Source organism: Puntigrus tetrazona, chromosome 11 (assembly GCF_018831695.1).
Source record: "Puntigrus tetrazona isolate hp1 chromosome 11, ASM1883169v1, whole genome shotgun sequence".
NCBI lineage: Eukaryota > Metazoa > Chordata > Actinopteri > Cypriniformes > Cyprinidae > Puntigrus > Puntigrus tetrazona.
In genome coordinates this window covers 22,284,600-22,302,133 of record NC_056709.1, presented here as the reverse complement: position 1 = coordinate 22,302,133, position 17,534 = coordinate 22,284,600, and the positions used below count along the sequence as shown (strand labels likewise).

Sequence of the window (17,534 nt, the reverse complement as noted above, 5' to 3'; positions counted from 1 at the left end):
AGGAAAGAGTTAGAACAGGAGCAGAGCCCTGGGGACCATCAGCTTGTGTATGCGTATTACAAACAAAGAAAGAAAAGACAGAAAGTATCTGTCAATCCATGCGTGTTGTATTTAAGGGTGTGGCTGTCTTATGTGTGTCAACCGGTGAAACAAAGCGAGCAAAATGGGAGACTGAAAGAATATCGGCATGCTATGTGGGTGTGAGAGTTTCTCAAGCACAAGTTAGCATGTGTGTGTTTTCTGCGGCACCCGCGCTGACAGAGAGGAATCTGTAAGTGAAATAGTTTTTTGGTTTTTTTACTGCAGTGAAATCTCTGTTATTTTAGCCACTGGTATCCGGATCAAACCACAACAGCCTTTTGCAGAGTGGCTGTGTTTGTAAGAACCCTCGACAGAACAGGAGTCCCCTAGTCATCTCCAACAGCTGCCAAAAGCCCTCTTAAACAGAAACCGTAAACAAATAATACTTCTCAAAAGGAACTTTAATACATCAACGTTAAAAATAAAATAGCAACATAGCAAAATAGCAACATAAAAATGTAAATTGGATATATAATATTTATATAAATATAAATGTAAATAATATAAAGTATAAAATATTTAAAGTACTATATCTTTAACAGCTCTTTAATGTATATATATTGTCAAATGTGCCTTTTGGCTCAAAATATATTACTGCACATTTGTTACTGTTCAAAAGTTTAGGGTTGTTGATATTTCTTTGAAAGAAGTTTCTTTATTTATGAAATATTTATTTGATCTAATATATTTGTGAAGAAAACATTTTTCATGAAACATTTTATTATTATCATCAATGTTTAAAACAGTTGCTGCTTAATATTTTAAATTTGAATGTTATATTTTTTGTAATATATTTTTCAGGATTATTTTTTAAATATAATACTCAAAATTACCATATTTACTTTTTTACAATTTAAACATAATTTACATATTATTATTATTATTACATTACATATTATGCCTTTACAGTGACTTTTTTAATTAATTTTTTTAAATCACAGAATTTGTGTAAAAAAATATTTTAATAATATTTATCATTATTATCATTACCACATTAACATTAACAGCAACTGAATTTTAACTAATGCATTTATAAGATACTCTCACGAAATGAGAATATGTAATGTATGTCTCCGATGTTAAATGACACTGCATGCATTCCACATTATAAGTGTGTAACATGCATTACGCATTACTCAAGTGTGTTTATGCCATACCTTTTCATAATACTGCAGCTCGTAGTCAAGAATGACCCCATTGGGCTGATCTGGCTGGGACCAGGAGAGAGTGATACTGTCAATGGTGCGACTGACCTGATGCATAATGGACACTGTAGAAGGAGCTGGAAAAAAAAGACAGAGTCATATTACATACAGTATATAAAGAATAATGTTAATCAAGCTGTGGATCAACTTACGCATGCTTTTTACTGTATACAGTGATGGAGGCATTAAATCATAGATCATGGTGTGTGATTAAACAGATGTAAATCACACTGTGCTGAAACACATATACAAGGTAGCAATGGAAATTTCCAGGCCAGGCTCAGTCTCTGTCTCTGTCATGGTTCCTCAGTGACATTTAATCTAGCCTGAAATCTCTCTTTATATTCTCCTCAAAAGGAAAGAGGACTAATTGTGTGGTGTGCTTAAAACAAATAAAACCAGGTGCAATTTCTACTCATGAAAACCACAAGTATGGGGAACACAACTGGTGTTTTATGTCTTAGAATTAGTGAATTCTAGAGTTATCAGTGTGCTTGGTAATTATGGGGGAAAGTGTGTCAAACCCTATATTAGTGGCTCTGTTGTGTTGGACTTGTCCAACCTGACTGCCGTACAAAAGAAAGTTCCGTCCATTTATTACTGAAATAAAAGTCCAGGGTGTTCCTAATAGCTATTAAGCATTAGAGCGTGGCATACCAGGTCAAAAAAAACTCAATGGAGATGCTCGGGAACGCAGTTGGAGCTGTGTGGGGTTTGGAGAGGCCAGGATTTATGGCCCTTGCCGTCTACAAGGCCCTTTAAGACACGGGCCTCTCCTCAGGCACACACTTCTCTGTGAAAAAGCCACTCTGTGGGAAAGCCCGTGGTTGCTATCAGTTTGAGCTTACAGTCTCTGGGGTTGAAGGAGAGCTTAAGTGGCTTATTCGTGTGCTTATTTCCTGCTCTCGAGATCCCAGAATGAGCTGTAAATCTGTCTTGAATGCACAGGTAATAGAGGAGGTCTTGAGTCCAGTGCTTAGAAAAGCACTGCTCATTTTTTTTAGCAATTTTTCCTCCTACGGGTATCGGTAACATTTTGACTTTTAATTAATTGCTATAAAATTTAATGTGTGTAGTGATTTGTTTGTTTTGCTTGTGTTACTTACAGCAGAGTAATAAACATTATTAACCACTTTCTCAATCTATCTTGTCACGCTGTTTATTGCAAAATAAAATAAAATTTAATTAAATTTGTCCTAACTGAATTCTGTTCAAATTATCCCATTTATTAATTAAAATGTAAAATATAATAAATAACATTTAAATTAATGTAATTGTTTGTTTTGTTCATGGTACTTACAGCAAAGGCTTAATAAATATCTGGGGTCAGCAACCTTTTGGGCATTAAGTGCCATTTTTTCATTTTTATCCTCAACCATCTAACTTTTCTCCCTGTTTATTGTAAAATAAAATGTAATAAAATTACATTTGTCCAAACTGACTTCTGTACAAATTCTTTCATTTATTAATTAAAATGAATACAATAAATAACATTTCCTATGTGACAAAAAAAAAGAATAATATAAAATAAAATAAAAAAAATCGAATACAACTTCTCCAACCTGACTACTGCACACAGGAGAAATCCCGTTTATTGCTAAAATAAAATAAAAATATAATAAATTCAATTTCTGTATGTTTGCAGTGTAATCTACAGTGCACAATAATCTCTAATAACTGCAGTTACATAATAATTGCTGCAGTCCTAATCCACAGTGTGGCCTGTGACCAGCAGTTGTTCATTTATCAAAACATACTTATTGAAAACACAGGCCATAATGCTGAACAAGCTGCATTCTTGCTGTCCCTGCCAGTTAATAAATATATGCCAGAGTATAATGAATGGCTTCCCGGGTCTCTGAACACTACGGGAGGGCTTGTGATTCCTCTGTCGGTATTCACCATCATGCTCAGTCCAACACAGAGCTGTGTAATGAAAGGCAAGCAACCGGCAGCATCTTGTCAACCTTAATGTCGGTATGCTGTATCAACAGAGGACTAATAAGGCAAGCAGTCAGGCTTCCTCAATGGGGAAGCGTACAGGCATCTCATTAAACATGAATATATATATATCATTAAAGACATATGCGCTTTGTGTGCTCCATTTACATTGCGTCCAGCCTGTCTCTGGTAATCCAATTTGCAATAATGCAAATACAGTCAGGGCATGTACAAGAGCTCACAGGGGTGAACATATGTTAATTTGAGAAAGCTGAAAAATGTTATGGTTTTCCGGTTACTGGAGGATGTTTTCCTCGTAGTGGAATGACAGCCTTCCATCACAGAAAGTTCGAGGGCATCACAGTTCAAATGAAAGGAAAACAAGAGTATGACGCGTGAGAAAGTGACAACATACAAATCTTCTTAGTGAGTTCACAGTTATGATTATAACAGCTAGTGAAGTGTCCGTTCTACTTTTTCAGGATTCCAGTGTTTCCACACAATTACTCTCTATGGTACAGTTGATGAGGGCTATTTATCTGCAAGCCTAGGTGCTTAACTTTTTCCTGGCAGACGGAGTGTTCGGACACATTGGAGTGATCACACTATGCTTTGCACTCGGTCTCTGTGCGTGAAGTGCAGAAAACATAAGCATGAGGAATAGATAACATTTGCATATGGGCGCTAAAGAAAGCAACCAGATGGAATGGAACAGTCATGTTTAAAAGTTGGATGGAATAATGATGAGCTTATACATACATATTGTACATATCCAAACAGTCCATTTGTTATTTATTCATCACAGTTCTGGGCATCAAAATTTATACGAGCTGTTCTTCTGGATCTAATATGACAGACACTGGGGTTTTTGCACTCTTTATGACAATTATGCAATCATTTCTGAGGCCCAATTCATGCTTTAATGCCAGTATATCTTTACTTCAATGACTATAGGATCTATAATAAATAATATAAGGGGTTTACTGAGTTAATTCCACTCATATAAGTTTATTGGTCTTTAAAAAAAAAAAAAAAACATTTCATGAGCTCTGATCCAAAGCTGGTAAATAAGCGCCTTTCAGCCATTATAACTACGGCCAGCCACGTTATGCTGGATTCTTTCTTAGAATTCCAACAAATACCACGCCTAAAGTTCCCAACAATAAAAAGCACAGACCGTGAAAGATTTCTAATGTTAAATAACACTTAATATAATATGCTAAATGTATTCGTTTTATTATTATTAATAATAAATGAATACTTAATTAATAAAAGGATATGTAAAAAAAACTTTTTTTTTTCATTTTAAAAATCATGTTTTTTTTTATTATTATGTTATCATGTCTTTAATGTTTTATTTTGTTGTTTTTAGTTGTTTAACCTAGTCCAAAAAACCTCAACTGCAATTTGATTTGTTTCTGCAAATGAACTCTTCAAATATATAAAATAAAATATTACAATGTATACGTAAATGCCTACACCAAAATATACATATTAATAGGTGTGTAATGAGCGATGATTAGGGACAGGGTCAACTGTGAGTTAGCAAGGAATGTGTAACCAAAAGCTCGGCTTAATCATCAAATAAAAGACTCTGACTGATGTGGAATGTTCTCTCAATCCCATTGGCTCTTCACTACGGGTCCATATAATAGGTTTGGAAGGCATGTGGATCTCATTTGGAGCCGAATTGTGGTGTGGAAGAGCGACATAGTGATTTGGTAAGGTTGGTGGAAGTAGCCCTCGCAGGTCAGTGCTTATAAATTTCGTCCACCCCCGTCGACTCCCTAGCCCCTTTTACGGTAAAACTAAAAAAAAAGTTTTTCCCAGCACAAACCGACAGCAGCTGCTGTTCTTCTACCTCTCAAGAGCGTACACTGCGAGAGTCCCTATTTATGAGACTCGCGTCCAGAGAGCCAGAATGGAGGGGAAGAACCCGCTACATTTGCATGTAACTTTTAGATTCCTAAAAAAAAAAAAAAATGCTGCAAGAAACAGTGCGTCTGGCAGGCGTCCCTATTTCCCATCTGTATTGGATTGAGGGTTTTATGTCTCCGCAGAGTTTCCAGTGCCGTAAAGCAGCGCGCCCCCTTTTCAGTACATCAAGCTTTAAACCATCTGCACTGGAAAAGATTGAAGCATTAATGTACTCGTATACACACCATAAGCTAAATCAAAAGTAGGCACTTCAGTGTCTTAAGAAGATTGCAGACACTTACAGAGAGTTTGAGTCTAATCTCAAACCCTCTGCACATTCACTCTTCACTGCTCTAGGAACTGGTATTTAGAGAAAACCGGGCTAAGTCTGCAAATGGCAGCCGTCCAATGATGCACATTAGCATTCCTTTTTTTTCGCATAGATAGTCAATGGGTATGATGTATATCGACTGCCATCTGACAGATCTCATGAACTTCACAGACAACAAGAGGTCTGTTGGCACATCACATCTAAGCAAAGGAACCTGCTCAACTCTTGTTCTTTCTGTTAACAGAGAGGAAGACTAATTATATTAGCTCTTACGATTTTGTTATCCTGCCATGACTTATTTGGGTCGAGACTTGGCGCAGTGAGCTAATCATGTGAGCCCAAGCTTGTACGTGATTTTAGCTTAGGACCTTTATGTTAAAAAAATGCCAATTTTATTTAGCAAATTGCAAAGTCAAATACAAGAGTACAAATATTGATTTTTCTTTCATCTGCATATTATCTACTTTCATGGCATGAATGTACAACGGTATAATTAGTTGAAGTTGTTGTTGTTTGAATGATATGACCAGATGCACTGGTTGACCGGCCATAAATCCGAACTGGTCAGTTTTTACTTTTAATGCATGATAGGTCTTTTATTTGGTCTTTTTTTGGCCGATTTTTTCTGCAAGTATGCTTGCAATGTCATTTGTGCATAACAAACACAAAAAAAAACAGATACCAAGAAGTGAACAGCCATTGGTGTACTGGTGCGGATGCTTGCACTTTTGAAAAGAAGTAAGCAAAAGAAGTAAACGTCAGTTTTGTATAGCAGGATGATTTTTCTTTAGCCTTATGACTCATTTTGATTTAAAAAGCGCCCGCTGTAGCATCTTTGTTTGACTTGTTGCACTAAACATTTTTTGGTTTAACATTAAGTTTGTCCAGTAAAGACCTTTTTCTTTATAACAAGTGCTAAATGCTGTAACATCTTTGTTTGGACTGGTCAGTGTGTGTTGATTGTATTGTTTGGATTGTAACTGTGCAGTTGTTGCATTTTAATTTCACAAGGTTACCGTTAATGTTTTCATTTAAGACCATTTTTATATACTTTTAACCCAATTTTGAAACAAAAGCTAAATGCTGATGTCAGTTATATTAAATCGGTATCGAAATCGTCCAATATGCTTGTAAAAAATCTGTACTGGAAACAGCCATGAAAAATCATGATCGGAGCATCACTACCAGAAACCTATGCAGTTTTTAATGAACTACAACAGATGGCCACGCAGTCTATGCACAAGAAGTAGAAGTAAAGTGTAAATAAATACAATGAATGTTTGTTGTCATTTGTAAAGCCTCACTGAATTTCAGAGTCATTTCAAACTGCAGTTTCATACAAATTACACTAGACATTTGTTTATGCTTCTCAGCCTTTTTTAAACATTTCAGAAGACACGATTAACTTCTCCACTTCCAGAAATAAATCAACATGTCTAATTGAGCCTTTGCACCTGTCACTGTGATATTCAGTTAATCCGGGATGATTACAAAATAATACACTGTTCTTTGCAAACATTATTGGTTTTAAATGATTTCAACTCGCTGTATTGTATGTATTGCATCCGTAAAATAATTTAATGCATCAAAGCGTTAAGTAACTGGCACGATTTCTCATTTACAACAATATGCACTTACATTATTGTTTTTTCGGCAATGAAATGGATATTTTATGCACTGGTCACTGCATAGTCAACAGCTCCCGCAGACTGCGCTGCATACTTATGAAGGCCTTTTCCCTGGCTGATGCAAATGAAACAGCCCTTACTTTCCTCCAATGACACCTGATGTGATTAGTATGCAACAGCATGTGACGGGACGGGAGCTGTGATTTTGGACTTTGCCAGTGTTCCAGGTGTCCGGTGGAGTCTCCAGCCCAGCTGCCCCCTGACCCCACCTGGCACCTTCCATATGTGCCCTCTCTGCCACCTTCTGTCACAGTGCTCCCACACTGGCCGCCCGCTTTATATTTGTGAAGCACGGCATGAAAAGGGCAGACTTCTCGGGGAAAGATCCATGTCCGAGGTGGGGGGAAAAAAAAGCACAGGCTTGCTCTTTGGCATTACAGGTGGCAATCTACATTTATCTGAAAGCCTCATTGAGGTGAGCACATATTGAATACCGAAATGGACGTCTCTCAGCAATAAGGTCAAGACAGTAAAATACGAGAGTGCACTACTCAATTACGTGGCAATAGAATCATCTAGTTCTCTATCGCCACTTTCTCGGGAGGCTGCCGGTGGCATCACTATCTCTGGTGGCCCGACAGGAGTTCGCCAAAGCAATTCTGAAGATAATTAAGTCATAAATCTTCCACTGGCACCCGACAGCGCCTGAGCCAGATTACCAGACCCAACTCTGCATAATATAACTCAGTCATACAATGGTTCCCCCATCTGATAACGAACCAATTCATTTCCTCAGGTATTAAGAAAAGCCTGACACATGTGGTACTGCTCACCTTGGGCTAATGAAATGGATAAACAAACAGTATCTGGAGTGTATAATGCTGAATGACGCAATAGAGTGCGGAGTGAGCTGGCAGAAGGAAACGGCATATGGGTCGGCCGTTTATCTGGGTGTGCCAGACTCTCAAGCAGAAAGCTAATGGCCGGGAGCTAATGTTGCCAGGAGTTTGCTGTGATGGACAACAACTGTTACGCTCAAACAGTGCGTTGGACTGGAAACATGCTAAGCAAAATGGAATATATACAGCGTCACTCAAAAGTTTGGGATCAGTAAGATTTTTTCTATATTTTAACATAAAAATTACGATTCTTCTTAATTTTTTTTGGACACTGTAAAAAAACAGAAACTTTCTTTTTAATTATTTTAATAAGCAAGGACGTTACATAGATAAAATGTGATAGTAAAGACTTCTAAAAAAACTTTCCATTCATCAAATAGTCAAATAAATATATGAAAATAAAATATGTGTTTTTATATATAATATCACAGGTTCCAAAAAAAATCTGCATCACAGAAATAAATTATATTTAAAAGGGTATAAAAATAGAAAACCAATATTAGAATTGCAATTTTTCACAATATGTTTTCTGTATTTTTGATCAAATAAATACAGACTTGTTGAGCACAGATAATCCATTTAAAAATAAAATCACTGAATCCAAACCTTTTAATGGTAGTGTATATATATAAAAAAAGAAAGAAAATAAATAAATATCTGACCATCGTAATAAGAAGGAGTGCACTATTAACACACTGAAAATTTTCAGTAATTTGAAAAAATAAAAAGAAAGCTATAAATTATTTGTAAACGTTTAAAACAGAATTGCGGCACTTAACAATGAGGTTAATAGAATTATAGAATTAAAACCTAGATTAATAAACGCTATACAGATTTGATTTTATTCAGATTATTTTGAAAATATAATGTTAACTATTATACCAAAATTAGTTAATTTGTTCAAACCATCATTAAAACATCTCCCTGTTGCAAAATACAGGTCTGCAATGAACTCAGGACATGGCAAATGATGTAAAGCTCAAACACATGGTGCTGAGTGAACATCGCTGACAGAATTGTTGATTTTTCAGTTTCCATTCATCCATCTCTTCCCAGGGTAGAACAGAAATATGTGCAGAGTGAAGCTGACTGAGCCATGTGTATTTCTCTCCATTCATGGTAAGTTAAATGGCCTCTTGAGTGGCACTTCCCAAGTGCTTCCCGACTGTAGGCAAATCACAAATTGCAGGCGATCTGTCACACACTGCTCTAATAAAACTTCCAGAGAGAGGGACACCCGGGCGGACGTTTTCTATCCTTGCCCTGATAAATGCCGGTCTCACATGTGTGTGTTAAAGTAAAGTGAAGGGCCTGGAGTCAGTTTGGGTTTACTTGATGACTGATTAACCTTGCTTGCCCTGTTGATGCAGAGCTGCAGGGGACAAGGGAGGAAAGCCAAGCAGAAGGGAAAGGTAAAAGCTGTCTTTGTGTCTCCAGCTGCCTGACACAGACGTGCACTATTACTGTAGCTGCCCAGAGCTCAAGGCCTTCATTCCAGTTTACCTCTGTAAAATTGCCTCAATAAAACATTGTGCCTTTCTTCAATACGGCTTTGTTAAGCTTGCTGGTGTGCCATAATTAAGACAAATCACTAAACTAATAAAGGCAAGACGTGCTGTTTCTGTTTAGACCTCTGAGGGACACTGATCCAGATTGCTGCTTACGCTGTTGTTGATTATCATCAAATTAATTTGTATTTAAGCCATTTAAGGACAATTAAGCCATTTAATGTATGCACATCACTGCATTACAACAAATTATCAAACTAAGTGGTCATTGTATTAAAGCAATCAATATATATATGTAAATGATAAAACGAGATAAGTTAAAAAAGGCAAACAGAATGCAGAAACTAAACTTGGCCATAATTTTAGGTGTCGCTTAAGTACATCCTATTTATTTTTTAAGGCTAATCATACTAGTTAGTAATACTCATTCAGGCTACTTCAAATTGAACTTAATTTCATCCCATTAAACTCAAAACCCTTGAAATAAGAGTTTGACAGATTATTTTTTCTGCCATTTGATTCTCTGATGAAAAAACAAAAAAAGTTGAGGGTCTTTAAAACCCTAACCCTAAGTTGTACAATGACCAAGTTCATTCTGCCAGTAATGTAAGTTATATAACAAGTTCTCACTTTTTTACAGAACGAAGTTGAAAATGTCAATTTTTTTTTCTTTTTTCAATATACATATATTTGTTCCAGGATCAGTGGTTCTGTCCACAACACACTATACATATTTAACTTAAGCATAATTACATGGTTTGTCATTTATCGTTCTTGATGTTCACAACCCTATCACGTCCTCTTTTTGGGTCACGAACCCACCGGTTGAGAACCACTGTCCTACATAATAAAAGCGTTGTAAAAAAAAACAAATTCCTCAGCAGAGAAAAATGGCAGAAGAAAGTGAACCATAGCAGCTTTACTCACAGCTACATTCTGGGTCAATGCAGAGAACACCACCAACCTGATACTTAGCGGGCAGTCTGGTCATAATTCAACAAGATCTGGAAAAGAACTCTCCAAGGCCAAGATCATAACACTCTCCCCATAATAGCAGTGTTTATGAATTGTTCATCCCTTAATAAGTGTGCACGAGGACAGTTTAAGCCCATGATGTATCACCCATAAGTATAACTCGTGCTTTAAAGGCTGTCCAGCGTACAAACATTCCGAGTTTTGCTCGCTTTGTCTGCTCTTTTTTCAGCCATTTGAGGAACGCTTCAACTGTACTGTGTGTGAGATCCTGACGGACAGTGTGAAAAGGCCTAGGTGAGGATGATAGCGGCAGCTGCGGAGAAACTTCCTGAAAACAATCGTCTGAGAACAGAAAGTGAATGCAGAGAGCTTAGCAAATAGGAATTTCAATTGACGACAAATCTCATCATCAAGCCTAAGATCTAAAAGGGGGCCACTCGGGAAGGGAAAAAAAGGAAAAAAATCGGGGTTTTTACGGTAATCACTTCTAATTTTCTTATTTGTTTGTTCCTCTTGCAGAACATACATATCCTCTTCTCTGCAGCCAGGCTTAAAAACGTGTCTAATTAATGCTTGCACATGGATACGGACAAAAACACTCACTGCGAGCACAAAACGAGAAGCTCGAAGCTCGAAGCCGCCTTTGCTAATGAGGGGTGACAAGATGTTTACGTAACCCCAAAGCCCTCCAATCCAGACGAAATTAAAGGCCCGGACAGCCTGACCCAGGCCCCTCAGTCCTAGTGGCCTGTCCCAGGGGGCCCAGTCCGCTAACAGGGAGCTGGAGTGAGTACTTTCACAGCTCCCCCTGACGGAGGTCCGGGGCTGCTAATCCAAAGTGACAGGCGGAGAGGGGGTAGGACATCCCAACAGCAGGGAGGGACCCCAGAATGAAGAAAGCACGGGTTAAAGCAGGGCACCGCTGAGTGAAAACATATGGGGAACAATCATTCTATAAAAATGTATATAAAAGCAATAGCAATTCATTATGTAAAAGGTACTAAAGGAGCCATATCATGGAAAATGAGATTTTCTTAGCTCTTTAGAAATAAAATAAAGTGTCCTAAGCAGACCTACTCTAAAGCTTAACACAAAATGCTCTAATCTAATTCACTTAACTGTTATCGTGGGACAGCTAAATTATTTTACTCGTTTCTCTAGCTATATATTTGTACTATTTGTACTTATTTTCTATCGATTCATATATATAATTCTGTAGATGTGATTTCAGTTTAAACAGAAGATCAATAAGTAACTACTGTGTGCTATGCTTACTTAGACCAGCAAAACAGCATGTTTAATTCTAAGATAAGAGAGAAGGAGAATTATCATGCTAACCTGTTTTTAGTGAAAGAAACCTCTAATTGGTCATTTAATAAGAAATCACAAAAAAAATCTATTGTAATTTTCACAACTAAAAACTTCCATTTCAGTTCAAACACAGTATTTACTGTAGCGACAACACAAAGATAAAACCACATAACATGACCACCCATATTTATACAGTACATGAATGACTAGCAGCAGATCAGATATAGTCCGCCCAGTCTGTAAGCACCGGAAAAAGTACACCACCCAAGGGCTGTTACTCCTTCGGCAAGCAATGAGAATGTTTCTCAAAATCACTGCAATAAGTGATTATAAATGTATATCTGCAGAAGAAAAAAATCCTAAAATGACCGAAAGAAAATAATGGGGTTGAATTAAAAAACACAAAAACACACAAATACAATTACGAAATACTTAACAAAGACTTTTAAGTTTTAATTGCAGTCCCAGTATTATTTTATGAGCAGTAATGTAACATAAATGTAAGGTTTGGGTAAAATGGTACAAATTCTCGGCAGTTCTCCAAGAATATGTGGACCCATAAAGCTTGGGGGAAAAGTTGGCTTTCGTTTCAAAGATGCTTTTCAGCTGACTCGGTTGAAGCAAATATAACAATCCTTCTGTTTTCAGCCGATAAGTCAATTCTTGTTCAAAAAAACAGTGAAAGCCTCATCATTCAGCTCTTATGGCAGTTTAACATACGTTCACAAGTCCCCTAAATGTCTCAAATGCTCTTAGCGTAACTGTTCAGAGATTGAATGTAAAAAGTTGAAGTCTTTACAGGATCCCTGTCAGTTTATGAGAGCGAGTCTGAATCCGCCCTTGACCTCTAAGACCTGTTGCGCATTCATGTTTCAGTGACGATATTTAGCATGTTGTCTCTATGCTCACATTTCTGTCTTAATTGGATCTTGGAAGCTGTCTGAATGAATGTGAGTGAACTTATAGTAGATAGGAGGGAGTAAATCATTCGCGTAGGTAATGTGAGTATATAGTTGGTTATATGTGTGATGATAAGAACACGATATACCCAGCATGTTATAGGTCAGGATGCAAAAGACACATTTCTTCCCACACGCTTTTTGCACAAAAGATCAGATAAAACCTCCCCTGAGTAATGAAAATGTTGAAAAATTATTTGCATTTTGATGTTAGCGGTGTGTCACAACCAATTAAAAAACTGTCAAACACTAGAACGTGGAGCTTTACTAGACTAAAGCAGGGATGGGTTTGATGATCTGTCTGTAGCCAACAGGGATGAGGAACATAAAATAATAGCTGTCTCCGTTTGAGCCCCTAAGAACTCCCAGTACCCATCTGGCACGATCAACTGCACATTTCATACAGACACTTAAAGTACAAATCAATGCTGCAGCCCCTCTGAAATAATTGGAACACAGTAATCTAAACCACAATGGCATGAGTAGACAAAAAAACCCAAAAAACAGCAGTCTTCGGTTGCCTTTGCAATGGCAGCGTCTGATTGTATGAAGACTCCCAGCCATGGCCACTGCTTCAGGATTGGGGGGGAAAGAAGGTTTGTCTAATCAGTAGCAAGAAGCTGTTTTTCATTAAAAGTCATCATTGGCTGGAGAGATCCTAGGCTCCGGATAATCTGCCCCACTATGGTTTGGGTCCGATTCAAAGTGCATCACGTTAAGTTTTTGGGAATCATGTCTAATCTCATGGTGACATGGTGGGATGTGAGCCAAAGGGTGTAATCAGGATGTAATCTGGAGGTAACAAAGCGAGTTACACAGTATTTAGTTTAACTCTCTATTGCACTATAGCTGGCCGCCTAATAATTTGAGCGTAAATAAACTATGATTTACCTAACTTTAAGAAGTCCTAAATAATTAGGCTGGTTTGAGATATGACTTACTCAGATCAGGCATGTTTCTTAAGAAACTTGAAATTATTATCTTTAAAACAATCAAAACAAAGCAAAATAAAGCCTAAAATAAAAAAAAAACATCTAAGACATGGCATAATTAAATTACATCTAAAAATTAAAAAAGGGGACATTTTAAATAAAAATCAGTTGCAATTAATCACATCCAAAATAAATGTTTTTGCTTATATAACATATGTGTGTGTCACATCTCCGGACTCTTTTAGTATTGTTTTTGTCTCATGCCACGTGCTCTCTGTGCCCTACCTTCCCTTTGTGTTAATTGTATAATTGTCTTCACCTGCTACCTGGTAATTTAGTCAGTTTCCTTCTGTATTCAGTCCTGTGTGTTTTGAGTTCACGTTGTCTGATTGTCAAGGTTACATACTTGGTTTATGTCCTGCCTGCCTGTCTGCCTGTAATTATTATTATTTTGCCCATTCGAAATTAAATCTGTATATATATATATATATATATATATATATATATATATAAAAACATAAAATATATTTCTTAAATGTGTACATACATGTATGTGCATTTATATACACATCATAAATGTACACAACACACACACATACATATATATTATGCAGACAAAAATGTCATTATTCATTGCCCAGTATTCATTATCAGCTAGCAAATTCATGGTCAGGTTAGCAAAAATAAACATGACAACTTTCTGTTGTCCCCAAGTCACCAAATAAAATACAAAATGAATAAATAAACAACTGAAGTTGTGGACTTACCAGCCTGGTTAGTAGTGATGTTGACTGATGCATATTGTGGTGAATAAGGGCTCTGGTCCGATACTCCGTTGACAGCCTGGACTTCAAACGTGTACTGGGTGTGGGCCAGCAGGTCACTAATGAAGACCCGGGTGTCTGTGAGTCCCAGCTGGCGTGGAACGAACTGGACGTTGTCCCCACAACGTGTGCAGCCTCCTCTGCCACCTCCACAGCTCTTGCAGATGATGTTGTAGACCACGTCATCGCGACCACCAGTCTCTCGCGGAGGATTCCACTCCAGCATCAACGACGTCTCATTCACACTTGAGATGACGTTTTGAGGAGCCGATGGTACAGCTGGAAAAACAATAAAAAAAAACGATATGCACAAAGAAAAAAGGTCTAATATTTACTGTGATTTAAAAGCTGCAACAATTATTAAGGAAAACTTTGTTTCAGCTATAAACTACCTAAAGTACGAAGGTTAAATATTAGTGCTGGACAACGATTAAGTGCATTTAAATTTAAATTTATGTAATATGTGTGTTTGTGTACTGTGTATATTTATAATCACGTTTTTCTTAATAATATTTAGTAATAATATTAGATTGATGAATTAATGAGAGTAAGAAATGGATGTATCAGAAATACCACTAAGCCATGGCCCAGTTAACTTTATAGATTTAATTTAATTTAAATAATACCATAAAACTATATACTGTCTGCATTTCCATGTGTATTTTCATGATGCTAATTGAAATGACGATAAGATCGCGCAAATCATAGGCTTATTTGCATCTCGTGAAACTATTTCCACGCTGTTCCTGTGTTTGTAAACATCATTTGCGTTTGCTCGTGCACACGCACAGCGCATCTGAAGGAGAGCAAGAGCGCACAAAACAAACACACCTCCAAGATCTCCTTCTGACTGACAGCCCAACCAAAGCTAACAATACCCAGTGTTTATCTTCAGACGGCATGTGCTCCCAATTACTCTGGGTGCTCCTCTAGGGGCATATGAGGTAATGAAGAAACAACTCCATGCCTTTTGCCCTTTTTAAAAAGCCCCCCCTCCCAAATTGGAAGGCTCCAATTGATTACTTTTTACAGTCATGAGCCATTAAGACGAACCTCTGTCTGGAAACTACAGCTTTGTCGCACGCAAAACTGTTTCTAAACATCCCATTCCCAGGTTAGTGGGCTGCCGTTTCCTCTCTTTAATCAAGCCAAGGCCCACTGAGCTTCAACTCTGCGACACGATGCTGCTCTCTTATGCACAACAGCTGCTTTCCTCCCAGGGCCAGGCTTTTTCAAATGGTTTTTGTAAAAAAGCTGTTTCGTTCTTCCTTTTCTTTCTCCTTCTTCCCAGCCCCCACCTCGCCTTTTTCAGGAGTAGACAAAAACATGCCGCTCATGACAGCATAAGGAGCTGCCTGCCTCTCTCTCTCTTCATTTTCATGGTCTCCTCAGTTTCAATAATAGTGCTACAGGTCTGTTTTTCTCTTTCTGATCTGAAGTTAGTGAGAATAACAGAAAAGGCTGTTGTTTGCAAGTGATGGAAAAAGAGGTGTTGTTGACTATGCTGTAGGGATAATGACAAGGAAAAAGAGCCAGAGGTTAGGCAATAATCACATTATACTAACTTCCAGCTGTGTGTAGAATTTTTGTGTTTTATGCATTCGTGTGCAGATATTATTATAAGATATTTCTTTTTGATTGCAAAATATTTAATGCTGCAGTCATCCTTATTTATAAATATAAAATTTTGATATTTTTTTTAAATACTGAGTGTAAATGTATTTATATGTACATTATTTAAATCTATGATTTAAATCTGATTCATTTAATCTTCATCACCTTTTATTAGACAGTTTATCTTAAATTTAAGACATTTAAGATATAAATTAAATTATATAATAAAAAAACTATTATTGTTTTTTCTGTTGCACTTTACTTTTATGCCAATGAAATTAGTTATTATTATTAATCAATTAAAATATATAAAAAAATGGTTTTAACAATCTAATAAAATTAATTATTATGCTATTATTAATAAATAATTATTATTGTTGATTGCATTACAAGTATGAGTCATATTTAGAGTGTGTAAAAAAAAGTTTTAAAGTAGGTTTTCCATGTATTAGTGACGCACTTGTACAGGGCATCTCTAGGGGGTCCGAGTCTGTGCGGTAATATCCATTTCGGCAGACGCAGTTGGTGGCTCCGTTGTTGGTTGTGCGGCTGTTGATTGGACACTGCAGGCATTTTTCGTCACCTTGTGCTGTCTTGAAGAAACCTGAAGGGCATGCTGAAACAGAGATAGATAAAGTGATGAGAAAAGGCAAAAAGAAGACAGTGAACTTTTTAATATTACATGACTGCCCAGAGCACACAGAGGAAATGATGGACCACTGGACTGAAACACACTTTTAAAGCATTTCACACATGTAAAGTAAAGCAGTGTAGTCAAGTAAACATAGCATGTTCGGTATATAGAACTGAATAATTCAAACTGTGCTCTTGCATGACACGCTAAGAGCATTCCACTTCCTGTCATCTGCTCATGGATGTTCTCGCTTTTATAATTAATAGGTACATAACTAAGCAAAGGAGGCAGTAAAAAGATGGGAGGAGGGGAGGAGAACAAGACCAGAAGCATTCTATGCAAATACACAAATGAGTTTAAGTTCTATGTCTTATCGACTGACTCATCCTTTCTTTTTCCTTTTGTTGAATCTTGTACTTTTCACCTGTGACACCCTCCATTTCTGTTGGTGCTGGAATCCCTCCCAGATTTCAAGGCACCTGCAGAGTGTCAAGTGCTGATTTTTAATCTGTTCTGGCTGGAAGAGCTATGTAAGAGAGCTCCCTCCAGCTAAGAAACTCTATGTGTTTCTATTTCACCCAGAACTGTTAAGGCAGTTGTCTTATAATCAACATGTAATGGCATTTACAACTATACGTTGTGAGTGAAAGAGAAAATGTAAGGCAGATTTTATCCATAGGGAACTGATTGGATTGTAAGCAGGTCTCCAAAGCAAAAAGAAAGCCAAAACTGACTTGAGTTTGAGGTGGATCGCGTGCACTTTTGAAAAAGCTTT

General features: G+C 37.1%; 1 protein-coding gene across 2 annotated transcripts in view; it reads right to left on the bottom strand.

Annotated features, from left to right (window-relative positions):
* The window catches only part of ephb2b (eph receptor B2b), a 145,360-nt gene that overhangs the window by 18,833 nt on the left and 108,993 nt on the right, over positions 1–17,534 (bottom strand). For both annotated transcript variants that reach the window (XM_043252519.1, XM_043252520.1), the window contains exons 4-6: positions 16,586–16,741; positions 14,455–14,790; positions 1,239–1,363 (exon numbers count right to left, since the gene is read on the bottom strand). In XM_043252519.1, the coding sequence (XP_043108454.1) occupies positions 1,239–1,363; positions 14,455–14,790; positions 16,586–16,741 (617 nt within the window). The remainder of the gene's footprint in view (positions 1–1,238; positions 1,364–14,454; positions 14,791–16,585; positions 16,742–17,534) is intronic.